Here is a 15212-nt window from a genome sequence, read left to right as displayed (position 1 = left end):
AATATGTACAGAATAATACTTCTACCCACAGGTCCTGGGTTTTGATATTAACTTATTTCTGATACTTTAGATACAGATACATCACAGAATTCCTGGAATTTTTCAGGGGAAGTTAGTTATTAGACTGCAAGAATATTTTCAAATATAAACAGATTGTTTTCTAGCATTTTTGCATAAATTATTTCCTTAATTGATTTATTCTATTAGAAATAAGGGTTAAATTTTTAACATTCTATTCCCATTGTCAATCTCTGGTTTTTTTTTTTTTTTTATTTATTATTATTTTTTTTAATTCAAGGAAAAAAATAGTGCTCAGTGTCTGCAGGTATTTGATCACATATACCAAGGAATTGTTGCATGGAACAAAACCTGTTTACTCACTATATCACATGAACCTGAGTGTTATTCAACTGTCTATAATACCAATATTGAGATCTACTGCCACACCACAGTAGTGAGCAATGAAACCTTGAAACTTGGTGAAAAAAATTGGTTATTCAATTACATAATTTCATAATTAAATTAATCTTTATTAATTTAACTTATTATCATAAACTCACTTCCTCATCAGAACACAGGCGCCTCCGTAGCCAGGTGGGAAGGAGCAGCAGTGCATAGCACACGCTTCTTGATTAGACCAGGGTTCGAGCCCATCACTACCAAATACAGAGGATGCAGAAAGGTCAGGGAATGACCACCGCATATCCCGGAGCAATATGGCCCTAGTTGCTAATGCTCCTAAAAACCAAATAACCAACCAACCATCATCAGAACAAAAAAACTTTTAAAATCTTTCAAAGTAATCACTTTGAAAGTGATTGTGAGATTGCCTATAGAGCTATTGTAAATGATTTTTCAATGCATTAAATATTTGCCACCTGTCACATTTGTCACTTTTTTTAATATTTTTTACATCCTTCAAATCATGCTTTCAGTATGGAATTTGATTTTGGGGAATGAAAGTAGGCTGGGGAGATAAATTAGAGGAATTGGAGAGCAGGGTTTAGCTCCACAATCCTATGCTTCACCAAAAACTTGATAATCAGTGCAAAATGTCTGATTATCAAGGAATTTTTGGTGAAGTTGTGCAACAGAAACCAGCTCCCCTTTTCTCAACATTGGCTTACTGTATGTAGAATTCAAAATTGCATTAATTGGTCAGTTTAAATCTTGCTGTCCACACAGAAACACATGAAAAGGAAAGACAGTCCTCCCAACTTCACATAATTTCAATAAGGCCAAAGAACATTAACTATTTTATAATTCTAAAGCTTTCTGTATAGTTAATTTAAATAATAAAGTGACTTTGTACATTACTTTTTTATATTTTTATTTTATTGCATAAAATATCAAGATGATATACAAAATAAATAGCATACAGAAAAGAAAATACAAAAAATTTTGGATTACTTAGTGAATTTTTTAGTATCAAATGTAACTAGTTGATATAGGGACTCTAGTACTCAGTAGAGAACATTTTTGTGGTAGAATGTAACATGTTGTTTTTTCTTCATACACACCAAAATGAATGCCTAAACATGGAATAACAGGAAATAAGCAAACACTTTATTTTGCCGAGTTTGTAGCACTCAATTTTTTTACTTTTTCTGAGGCTAAAATAATTTTTTTTAAAGTTGCTATTTCAAATATGCTAACAGAGTGCAAGCTGTAATGATAAAGGTGATAAATATGTCACCAAATAGCTCTCCGGATTGTTTTCAGCAACTGTACAAACACAAAATGTGTTGTTGATTAAGAAAATGTTTAAATGTACATGCATTCATTCAATTTTGAGAAAAAAATCATGGGGATTTTTTTTTTTAATATACTGTGTATGCTTAGCAAACAGCATAGTAGATTTTAAATTATGCAGAAGTTTCATTTACTTCTTTATGAAAAGGCGCCTACGTAGCCAGGTGGGAAGGAGCAGCAGTGCATAGCACACGCTTCTTGATTAGATCAGGGTTCGAGTCCGTCACCACCAAATACGGAGGATGCGGAAAGGTCAGGGAATGACCACCGCATATTCCCGGAGCAATATGGCCTTAGCTGCTAATGCTCCTAAAAACCAAATAACAAACAAACAAACAAACAAACATCTTTATGAAAAAATAATCATTCTGGGAACTTCTTGAATGTTTTAGGTATCCCTAGTAAATGGCATAATACATTTTAATTTGTTCGATTTAGTTCCAGTTATTTGTTAAATTGCAGTAAAATATTTAATATCTCTTGAAACATAAAGTTAAATTTCATGACCTTGTGTTTTAATTATTTTTCAGCCAGATGAATTAAAAAAATTAGATACTGTGATTGAAGAGGTTATTGATGATTTACTAAGTGACACAGTTAATGAGCTCCAGAAAATTGAAACAGGATATTCTTCTGCCGAAACAAATCATCAGTTAGATCATATTGTCAGTCAGGTTCAGAAATTGGAGGTGAGTAGAAAGTCACATCCTTTACTTGCTATTTACTTGGATTACCTTCAGAAACATCTTGATGGATACCACCACCCAGACAGCACTCTTTTGAAGAGGCCAACAAGCTTCGAAACGGTGCCGTCTGGGTGGTGGTATCTGCTGAGAATAAGTAACATTAGTCTTCTCTACTGGGAAAGCGTTGCTTATTTGAGGTAGTGCAATAACAGGCAACTTGTTGTGAAGGCATTCACAATATTAGACATAACAAAAACAATGCCATTTGCTACTTCGGTGATTTACTACAAACTAAAATGATGATTTGCACTTAACCTTGTTCGTCCAGTTTTGCAAGTTAAATTATAATAAATCCCAAAACAGAATGTAAATTTTATTTTTTTCTTTATCATTCTGTGACCTGGAGAAATGGCAAAGAAAACCTCAGAATACTATGCACAAATCCTCAGGGTTGATTTGGGACACGCCATCAAAAGCAAGAGAGCCAGAATTTGAACGATGGTGTAATTTTGCTACACAACAATGTTCAGCCCACATGTAGCTTCACACACTATGACCACCATGTTGCCATAGTGTGTGGAGCTAGATGTGGGCTGAACATTGTTGTGCAGCAAAACATCCATGCCATTTAGACTTTTTGCCTTGTGATTTTTGTTTCTGAAGACTGAAAAATGATGAAGCAGTGGTGCCAACAGAAACCAAAAAACTTTTATGAACGAGGTATAAAAGATCTGGTAATACAGGTTCTAAACTGATTTTTTTTTTTTTTTTTTTTAAATCAAATATTTTGATCAAATTATTGGTAAAAAAAAAAAAAGAAAAGAAAAAAATATTTTTATTTGATTATGTATATCTGTGTTACTGCTTCACGCTGACCAAACGACTCAGTATACATCACTCATTTTAAGTATCTTTCAACTTTTAGTGAGCAGCTGTTTGACCTGTACTAAGCCAAGCATTATTTTAACTTCATAATGACAGTATTTCTAAATGATAGTGTATGATAGCAAAGATTTATTTTAGATGATATCCAATTGTGTTAAGGAAACAATTTTATCCAATTGTGTTAATGAATTTAAAATTGAATTTTAAATTAATGACAAACTCTACCATAAGCTTTACAATTTTTAATAGACTGTTCATGAAGAAATATATAATAGATGGAAAGGTAACTGTCGTAGAAAATCTCTTCAGAATGACTTTTCACAATTATTTTCTGATTATGATCGTCATCTGCCTGCTCTTCCAACCATCATTAGAAATGTGCCACATTCAAAACATAGCCATCAGACTCAGTATAAAAGCTCTTTTGAAGCTGAGAACAGGTAATTTTTACCTTTGGTCTTTTACTTAAATCTCATCTAATTGATAGATCTGTATGACATTTGCATTACTAGTGCTTAGTTTTTTATATGAATTCATGCTCTTTTAACTAACCAAAGTCAAAACACTGTTCAACACCCTCTCCAGATTATATATCAAGATATATAATGCTATTATATAATGTTCTGAAATGTTAAATTTTTTTTTTTCCATTTCTTGGAATTAAAAAGTAACACTAATAAAAGTAATTGCTCTCCTTAGTAGTAAAGATATTTAACTCGTGTGTGCATATACAGTGCAACCTTGATATAAGGTGCATCTTCACACCGCTGTTTCGGATATACTGCGGGTATGATTATGTTCCCCAAAGCAAATTATGAAAAGTAGTGTGTTCAAGGAACTAGAAATTTCATATTGGAAACTGGAAAAAGTAAATACTATGTAGACTCTTATCTACAATACATCCTATTACCGTATTTCCAAGAAAGGGAAATTAGCTAAAAATTGGCAGTGTATTCACTTCGACATTCAGTATTCAGTTGTAGAGTAATTTTTGTAAACAACAGGACTCATCAGAGACTAATTACTACAGACATGCAGTTTCTTTCTTCAGCTAGAGATGCAATAAAAGAGTACATCAGTGGAATGCTAATTACAAGCAGCTACCTCTGGAGGAGAATACAGCTAGTGTTTGTCAAGTGTGTTACATTAGTTGCAAAGTAAATTTTTGTAAACAACAGCACGAGGCATCCTTTCTTCGAATTGAAGTTATACTTAGGATAACAGAAACTGTTAAGGGCTAAACGAGACAAAAATATACATGAACTGAGAAGTGATTTATGGAGAAATCATGTGACTTCATCAGAACTGATAGGATGGACAGTTTTTGGTAGGCGCCTCCGTAGCCAGGTGGGAAGGAGCAGCAGTGCGCGTAGCACACGCTTCTTGATTAGACCGGGGCTCGAACCCGTCACCACCAAATACGGAGTATGTGGAAAGGTCAAGGAATAACCACCGCATATCCCTGAGCAATATGGCCTTAGTTGCTAATGCTCCTAAAAATCAAATAACAACAGTTTTTGGTTTTGATTTAGTTTTCTAATAAACACGGTAAACTGTAGGGCATCAGAAATAAGTATATGGTAAAGTTAGTAAATCAGTAAGACTGAAATAATGGTCACCAAAAGAAAAAAATTATACAGTTGAAGAAAAGTTAAGATTATCAAAAGAGTTAAGAGTGGCAAAGCAAACTACGGTATATTTTGTTAGTGTGGCATTGCAGAAGGGATGATCTGCGGTTGGATGAAGAAAACTAGAAAGGAAGAAATATTGTGTTAATTCATAGACTCCGTAAAAGATTAAGTAGGCCATTAAAGAAAGAAAAATAGACTTTGTAAAAACGGTGATGTGGACCGGTGCTTATACAAGTGGTTTCTACAGAAGCATAGTGATGCAATACTGATAAATGGGGTAATTTTGAAAACGCAGGCCGTTAAATTTCATAAGCTACTTGGTGGGGATGATGACACGTTTAAAGCCTCTAAAGGGTGGCTTTGGAGATGGAAAGTTTGTCATGGGATATCCCAAGTTAGTCTTGTAGGTGGATCTGCATTTAGTGACATTACAGCAGCAGAAGTGTTTCCTGAATTTCCATGTAATGCATTTCAAGAGGTGAATTCACAGATGAAAAGTTATACACCTGTGACGAAACACACTGTACAACAAGTCACTAGATATTAAAAATACATCCAATAAAGTGAGCCTGAGAACTAACAAAGAGAGAATTACTGTGTGCAAACAAGACTGGAAATCACAAGCTAAAGCCATTGTGCATCAGCCATTGTGTTTCTTCAGTTTCATTTTCTGCCTACACCAAAGCTCACAACAATTGTAAAGCAGTTATTAATCAGTCCAAACTAGAGTTTGAACAGCCTAAGAGTAGAAAACTTGCTTCTTGCCCTAATGGTAGCCGAGCATTCTGGTCTCTTGCCAAAGCTATTGGCCACAACTTTTGCCCATCTCTGCTCCCACCTCTGTCCAAACCAGATGGTTCTGTTGTCACTTCAGCCAAGGATAAAGCTGACCTGCTAGCATCCCATTTTTCTTCCAGCTCATGTATTAATGATCTTGGTAAAACACCTCCCACCATTCCCAACACACTCCATTCAATGCCTCCTGTGGTCTTCCGTCAAAAGGATATCAGAAGGATTTTGATGAATCTCGATGCTAAGAAAGCCCCAGGTCCTGATGGTATTTCTTCACTTGTTCTCAAAACCTGTGCTCCTGAACTTACTCCTATTCTTTGCCGCCTTTTTTCACTTTCTTATTCTAAAGGTGTTTTTCCTTCTGCTTGGAAATTTGCTCATATCCAGCCAGTTCCTAAAAAGGGTGACAAATCCCTCCCATCCAATTATTGTCCCATTGCAATTACTTCTACTCTTTCTAAAGTAATGGAGAAATCAATTAACCACCAACTCTTAAACTACCTAGAAACCTTCCGTCTGATCAACGATCACCAGTATGGATTCCGTCAGTGTCGATCCACTGGTGATATTCTGGCTTATGTTACCCATTTATGGACTAATTCAATGGAAAGGTTCGGTGAAACACAAGTAGTTGCTCTTGACATCTCAAAGGCTTTTGATCGTGTTTGGCATAAAGGTCTTCTAAACAAGCTTCCATCTTATGGTTTGCCAACTGTTTTTAGTAATTGGTTATCCAGTTTTCTCTCTGATCGATCACTGAGGGTGATGGTTGATGGCTCTCTGTCTTCTAACTTCTCCACTAATGCCGGTGTCCCACAAGGTTCAGTTCTTTCCCCCACTCTTTTCCTCTTGTATATCAATGACCTTCTTCCATTGACTGGAAATCCTATCCATAGTTTTGCCGATGATAGCACATTGCATTCAACTTTCCATTTTGAGAAACCTTGTCCTGCTCAATCAGCTTCAACTTCTCAAAAATCTGCTACCAATTCCTTAAATGCCGATCTTCAGGTAATTCTCCAGTGGGGCAAAGACAACTTAGTTGATTTCAACCCTTCTAAAACTCAGTCTTGTCTTATATCTCGCAAAAAGGATTCTTCTGCTCCTATGCTTATCTTTAGTGACACACCAATTTCTACGCAAAAGGATATATCTCTTTTGGGGATTACCCTGACTTCTAATCTCCCTTGGCACAAGCACATTACAAATATTGCTTCCTCTGCATCTGAAAAACTTGGTTTTCTCTTTTGCTCTCGGCGTTACTTTTCTTCCAAACACCTGCTCACTCTGTATAAATTGGAAATCCGCCCTGCCATGGAATATTGTTCCCACATCTGGGGTGGTGCCCCGAAAACCTCTCTCAGGCTTCTTGATTCCATTCAGAAGAGGGCAATTAGGTTAATTAATGATTCATCTCTAACAGAGTCTCTCCACTCGCTGTCTCATAGACGCACTGTTTCTGCTGCATGCCTCTTCTACAGATACTTCCATGGGCACTGTTCTTCTGAATTAGCTTCTATAATTCCAGCTCTCTCTTTCAAAACAGTCCGAACATGTGCCGCCACCAGCCAACATCCATTTACTGTCCAACTTCAAACCCACAGAACCAACTTTTCATCTTCCTCATTTATTCATTCAACTGCCGTTTTCTGGAACAACCTTCCTTCATACGTATTTCCTGAAAATTACAATCTACAGAAGTTCAAGTCCAATGTCAACAAATATCTTCTTTCGTCTTCTCAATCTCCAACCCAAGCACGGTACTAAGTACTATAGGTTCTAATACCTCTCGTGTTTGGGGTTCACATAAAAAAAAAAAAAAAAAAAAAAAATCGAAGTTCTTGGTGGTTTAAGCACATCAACACGAAATCTCTACCTGTGATTTATAAAAATAGCTCCAACACTTGGATGAAGAGCAATATTTTTGCTTCATGGTTTAAAAGTGAGTTTGTACCGTTGGTGAGACACCACTTGCTTTCCAAAAAACTGTTACCGTTGGATCACTGCCCAGCTCATCCTTTATTTGATGCCCTGAAATCGAAAGATAACAAGATCAGAGTCTTGTTTCTGCCAAGGAACACAACTGCACACTCATTCAGCTCATGGATCCGGGCATGATAATAAGCTTGAAAGCTGACTATCATGGTGAGCTACTTGCTGGTATTGTGAACTCAGAAATTCAAGTTCTAGAATTTTCAAAAACATTAACACTGAAAGATGTTGCCTACAATATTGAAATAGTGTGGAAGAAAGTAAGCTCAACAGTAATTGAAAACTGCTGAAAAAAATTATTGGAAAAGACAAGATAAGATCACTAATGATAACACTGAATTGGCAGCATTTTCATAACAAGAAGCAAAGGCTGCTTGTAATGTACTTGGTGGCAGTCTTGGAGCAAAACAGTGTTTTACTCCAAGACAAATGATCTGGCTGCTTGGATTGAGGTGGATGCAGAAGCTCCAGATGTGCATTACCTGAGCAAGGAAAAAATTGCAGACTCTGTGAACAGTGGGAACATAATTGACAAACAAGAGGACATTGATATAGGGAGTGACTCAGAGGATAATGTGGATGACTCATGTAAGGAAAAAGCACCAGAAGTTAGTGATTGAAAATGTTAGTGAGGTGTTGGCATTGTTAGAACGTCAGAGTAATAGTGAACATCTTCATTTCTTGCATCTGACCACTATTAAGAATTATGTACTAATAAAATGTCATCAATTCCAGCAAACTAAATTACATGGCTATTTCAGAATGGATGTGTAAAATGTAAGTCAATAACAGCTTTGTGTATTAGTAGAATGTAAAGAGAATAAAATAACCTTTAATACTTTGTCTTTTTAGTCTGTATACTCATAAAACATTAGTAAATAAAGTATGTATTTACTAAGCAAAGTGTATTATGTTAAAAAAAACTGGGGAAAAAATGGTAAAATTTTTAGCTATAGCACACTTCACTTATAACACAGGTATTAAATTTGTCACCTGACACTGCATTATATTGAGGTTGCAGCATATATATATATATATATTTTTTTTATGTTGGGCAGTTTCTGAACACTAATTGAACTCTGCTTTGTCACATTGTGTTGATATAAAACTATGTAAAAAAGGTCCAGAAATGTAGTGTATCTGTATAGTGTGTTGGGTGTAAATGTTGTTTCTGGCCATTTAACTCCAGGAAACTGTGATCACTTGGAAAGCTGCATTCTGGTGTCTCTCCCTCCCATGAGGAGGTGGGCTTCTACTAACATGTACTATCTTACACAAGGGTAAGGCAAAAAATTCCACATCTGTTGTACAGTGTGTAATACCAGTGGATGCCAGCAAATCCTGTGTCACTGGTGGCCTAAACCAGCAACATCAGCAAAGCAAAGAAATAAGCTTGAGGGCCAGCAGCAATATGCTCTGAGGAAATCAGCAAAAAAAGGGGAATGGCAAAAGGGAGAAGGGAAATGGGATGCAAAAAGGATATAGTAGAAGATATATATATATATATATATATATAATATTTGATTATAGTCTAAATAGATAAGGTACATGCTGTTTAATGGTATATTATGTTAGAATTTTTTTATATGTGGTGTCCGAAAATATAATACTGATACCATATAAATATAAAGAAATATGTATACCGGCTAGCTGCCCAGTAAAAAATATATACCCATATATCAAGGCACCATAAAGCTATAATAGCCGATACCAGCCCCAATAGGCCAAACCTAGTAAAGCAAAAATCATAAGTAAAATAAGGTAATAATAATATAACACAATATGTTAATTATGGGTAGTAGGATACATTGGAAGGGACGTTATCAAGGGCTAACCCTCTCAATATATCCCTCCAATAATCAACAGAGCTATCAGTTTCTGTTGTCATCTGCCTGTATAACGTAACCCAAAAATAATATTAAAGTTTAATGGTTAGGTGTATAATTTAGTTGTTTACAGGCACGATGAAAATTGTCATCTTGCCTGTAAACAACTAAATTATTATTACCTTATTTTACTTATGATTTTTGCTTTACTAGGTTTGGCCTATGGGGGCTGGTATCGGCTATTATAGCTTTTTGGTGCCTTGATATACAGGTATATATTTTTTACTGGGCAGCTAACTGGTATACATATTTCTTTATATTTATATGGTATCAGCATTATATTTTCGGACACCACATATAAAAAATTCTAACATAATATACCATTAAACAACATGTACCTTATCTATTTAGACTATAATCAAATATAATATTACGACAATCTGTACTATATTGCTTAAGATATTTATTAATTGCTCTTATTGTAGAGATATATTCAAGATGGTTGTCTTCAGTTGGTTGGCATGCACCAACATGCCTTTCCCGTATGAAATATGGGTTCAAGAAATGTAGAGAACCATTATCTAGCAAGGTAAAATGACATTATTGGATCCAGTGTGTCTATGAAGGTAACTCTAAGCAAAATGCAAGTGATAATTAGCCAAGATGATCAGCTTCTGTAGCATACTTTAGTTGTTAACATGAAGTCAAGAGATGAAATCTTCAAAGGAGTTAAGCTCAGGAAAAATTTTCTAGGTTCAGTATATAAAAGAAGATACGTTCAGTGAAGCTATAAAGTTGTAAATCATATCCAAGGTGGACGGAAGTAGTTCAACTCCAGTTACTAAGCTTAAATGGCAAATCCAGATCAGTCTGAATGTAGTGACTTTAAATTTTTAAAATTTTTCATTGTAGGGGGGGAAGAGGTTTAAAGTTCTTAGGGCAAGTCAGTATATGAAAATCCTATTGATAGTGAGGTTTACAGTAATTAATAGATTAGAATCACATAATGTCAACACTGCTTTTACCCAGATGCAATTCTGTTAGAGGATGGCTGTAAGGTTTGTGCCTAGTAAAAAAAAATTCTAAAGCAAATTGTAGAAAAATTTTAAAATAGTTTAATCCAAGAAATTCTGTTGGAATGTTTTGAAACAACAACAAAATCCTCTAAATGCTGTGGTGGTTAAGTAGAATAGTTTCCACAGGAACCTGCAAAATAGGAGTGGAGACTATCCGACAAGGACCTCATAAACAAGGACCAGAGGTATAAAAAGTTGTGGGGCAGGGATGGACAACCTCCAGCTTGTGAATGTGCATAATCCGGGCCATGGTTGTTTTCAGAATATATATAATAAAGGGCCTGCTATTCATTATATATATTTTTGAATTAATTGAATTTCTGACGTAAATTTAGAAAATACTCTTCACATTACTACAACAAATATTAATCCAGATGTTGATTCACTGAAAAAAAAAATACAGTAGCACATCTCATTAAATATTATAAAAATAAAATTGCAATTTTTGTTAACAGAATTGTATTTGTATTTTGTTACTATAATTGTGTTTTTGTAATTTTTATCTTGAATTTGTATTTCATTTTTTTTATTAATAAAATTATATATATATTTATATTTATATTAGTGATAAAAAAGAAAGTTAAAATGACAGTAACTGTAACTAATATTTATGGGTCAATGCAGTTGAAAACAATCATGCAATACACCCATAATGTCTATAAAATATTAAGGATAATAGAAAATAATAGAAAAAGTAAATAAATCAAATAATAATACTATCAGGGACTTAAGAAAATGCAAAAAAAAAAAAATATATATATATATATATTATCGCTTTTTACCGACAACCTAGATGACTTAAACTGGGGCCAACCACCCAGACTGAAGGCAAAAAACGACAAGAGGTTCTCTGTTTCTGTAATGATCAATACGGTAAACCCTCGCTATTCGCGGTATCTGTATTCGCGGTTTCGCGATTGCTGATTTAATATAAAATGAAACCTAAAAAAATGTGAATTTTAAAGCGCCATGAATATTATCTGCCATAAAAAAAACATGGGCGTGGCTAAAATTATCTTTCCCGGTCAAAACAGCGATCAGTGGGTGGGGGGAGAGGGGTGACAAAATCGCCAGCGTGGATGTTTTTCGCTAATCCTTGTTCAGTATGTGTTATGCGCTTGCAATGGAAGTTTTTGTCGTTTGCTTTTAATTTATATGCTTATAAATTGAATAAATTTATCAATTTATAAATTGATATGCTTATAAAAGTGATAAATCTACCGTTTTGCAGTGTAAAACACTTTTTCGAGTGTGTTAAAGGACGAAAGTGACTTTATTGTGGACAAGTTCTTTCTAACCCGTACAAAAATATGGCTACGAATAACAAGAGAAATGTGAAAATATCAAAGAAGGTGATGACATTAGCGAATAAAATTGAGTTAATAGACAAAATTTCTAAAGGTGAAAGTGTCTCCTCAGTGGCAAAACATTATAAAATCAATGAGTTAACGGTACGATCAATCAAAAAATCCGCCGTAGTGTCCGTGAAAACGCGCTAGTTGCTTCAAAAATTTGCTCTGTAACTCGTGATGTTAAATTGGAAAAAAGGGGAAAGGCTTTAAATCTGTGGATAGAAGACCGAACTCAAAAAATAAAATTCCGTTAAGTTCACTCATCATTCGTGAAAAGGCAAAACTCCTTTATCAACACTTTAGCGAAACTGGTGATAGCACTGGTGGGATAAGTTTTTTTTTTTTTTTTTCTACAAAGGCGCTGGTTTGAAAGATTTGTTCGAAATTTCTAATAAATATTACATTTAATATTAAATTGTTTCTTATTTTCATTTGGATGCCATATGCTTGCATTTCACTATGTGCATAGTCATATTATGAAGGTACATATAATACATACATAGACAAAATTTTAGACTAGTTTTTCTTATATATTTCATACTTTGGAACGGAACCCCTTTATTACTATGGGAGCCATTACTCAGTATTCGCGGCATTTCTCAGGAACGTAACCCCCGCGAATAGCGGGGGTTTACTGTATATGCTAAGTAATTTAAATCTAAACCAAATATAAACCAATATAGGCCAAATGTAAATCAAATGTAAATAAAAATTAAGAAATTTTAGAAATATTAGAATCAAATGTAAGAAATATAAGTAAAATATAAATGTAAGCATATATTAATCATCGTTGACCCAACAGAGAACGTAATTTAATGATTAAAATAAGATTAAATATATAATACACACTACATATTTACCGTATCTAGGACATAATGTAATAGTCGTCAAAATAATGTGGTGCCCCCTATGTGATGGATATGGTAAAAATAAATATAAATAAATAATTAAATTTAAGTTAATGCAAAGCGAAACATGCAGATAGTAAGAAGAAAAACTAAAGGAGTAGGAATAATAGAACCTGAACTCCACAAAGGTGAAAAATAGTGGTATAGATAAGAAATAGTTTCTCATACGTCCTCGGATTGCCCTAATAATTTCGGAGAAATAAAAATAAAGAGTGTAGGACAGTTTTTACAAGATATAAGTTGTGGCTTGGGTATGCCCGGGATCGCAAACCCGTTCCTATAGTGGGACCCTGAGCTGAATTTGCATGTTACCTCAGCGTGAACTTAAGTAAATTTAAATGAATTTAACTATATATATATATATATAAAAAATGATACACTGTAATTTGAAAGCTGGTGGGTACAAGTTTTCTACGCCGTAAGACACCAAGAATGCAAAGTGTATCCTATGTACATATATACATGGCACTAAATATGACAATTATATTGAAAATTATATTGAAACAATAGGTTCAGAAAACAAATTTTTGAAATTAATTATGCTTATCGCTTTCCTGAAGTGATATTTCAGGTAAGCGATAGGGAATAATAATAAATTTAATCAAAAATATACGACGAATAATTTAAAATATATTTGTTTCAAATTGCCAAACTTCATAAATATAATCGCAATAGAAAATATAGTAAATCCAACACACATAAAAGCAACCGAGAACATCTAGGAGACTTCATAGATTTATTCAAAATGTGGGACACTGATCCTATAAATATTAGTAAAATACACAACACACTTTTCAGTATTAAACTTAGTGTACTCAAAACGCTAAATAAAAAAGCCAATGATTGTCTTCTTCTCACCTTATGCACATTAGCCGTAGCCTAGTGGTTAGGCGCGCGGGTGCATAAGTACACGTGCCTTGAGTGACCGGGGTTCAAGCCCGTGACCACTGAATATGGTGCTGTTTCTTGTATTCTGTCTATCTTGTGAACTCCTCTGACCGTTTGGTCGTCCCGGAGTATAAACAGAAAATTTATTAAAATTTAAAATTTATTTATATTAGACATTGTTAAATTCAGAATTAATATTTTGAATATTAACAAGCAACCAGAAAACTCTGTCCTCGTCTTATACTCTCAAAATAAAATTATGGATGATTTGGATATACATAAAACTATTAATTTACGTAATGACTTGCTGCCTATTAATAACTTACATATTAATATCAGAGTTAAATATTCTAAACCATTTGGTCTTAAAGCGTGTAACTATAAAATAATAGCTACAAATCTTCACAATATTAACATCGGACAGGATACATGTGTTTGCCACAAACCTTCATTTCATAGATACATGGATCCTAACCATAACCACATTATAACCGGCAATTTAGATATAATCCCATATCCCGAACTTAGAGATATTTTATCACTGGGTTTTAAATTTCGACCTAATCTACCTATTAATATATCTACCTTTAAAAAATTGTTATATCTAGAATTACTAAAATACTGCATAAGATCAGCATACAAATATAACATACCGGTTGAGGCATACCACAGTGGTTATTTACAATGCTTAATATCATATCTAACAAATATAATCAATTGAAATTCATACAGGATAATCTATATAATACCAAATTAATAAATAGGCAGCTCAAAGATATACATGAACATTTTTTAATTACTCCTGTTGACAAAGCTGCTTGCAATTATGCAATCATATGTAAATCATATTATATAGAAATTATAAAAAATGAACTACAGTCTAGCCATACATATAAACAGATAACATCTTCCTCTAATATAATAATCAAAAAATTAATTGCATTGCATAAAAAATTAAAGTTAAAGTATAATAACCTAAAATATCCGTATATATGGCATACCCAAATTTCATAAATCACCTATTGCTTTTTGATTCATAACATCATGTAGAGATAGTTATGCTAAATTTCCTGGAAAAACATTAGAAAAATTACTTAAAATTATATTAAATAACTTAAATAAAACTATTATAATAAATAATAACTTACCGATTATAAATGCAATAAAAAATAACAATATTCAACAAATACAAACATTTGACTTTAACAGTCTATTTACGAGCATTAATCTTGATAATTTAAAAGTCGTTCTCCAGAAACTATATTTGGAAAATAAAAAATAAAGGTTGATTTAACCTATTGGGATACTCTAATAAAATTATGTATCTTTAATAATTATGTATATGATGGAAAATCGTTATACTTGCAAGTGACTGGCACCCCTATGGGAAGTCCAGCATCAAGCATAATCACAAACCTTTATCT

General features: G+C 33.7%; 1 protein-coding gene across 2 annotated transcripts in view; it reads left to right on the top strand.

Annotated features, from left to right (window-relative positions):
- LOC150088901 (uncharacterized) overlaps positions 1 to 15212 on the top strand; it is a 101230-nt gene that overhangs the window by 66018 nt on the left and 20000 nt on the right. For both annotated transcript variants that reach the window (XM_090370947.1, XM_090370946.1), the window contains exons 8-9: positions 2283 to 2441; positions 3573 to 3763. In XM_090370947.1, the coding sequence (XP_090227073.1) occupies positions 2283 to 2441; positions 3573 to 3763 (350 nt within the window). The remainder of the gene's footprint in view (positions 1 to 2282; positions 2442 to 3572; positions 3764 to 15212) is intronic.

This window comes from Mastigoproctus giganteus, chromosome 3, assembly GCF_048544385.1.
Source record: "Mastigoproctus giganteus isolate SK-2022 chromosome 3, ASM4854438v1, whole genome shotgun sequence".
In the NCBI taxonomy this organism is placed as follows: Eukaryota; Metazoa; Arthropoda; class Arachnida; order Uropygi; family Thelyphonidae; genus Mastigoproctus; species Mastigoproctus giganteus.
Note: the sequence above shows the minus strand (reverse complement) of the source record. Positions and strands in the feature narration are given on the sequence as shown.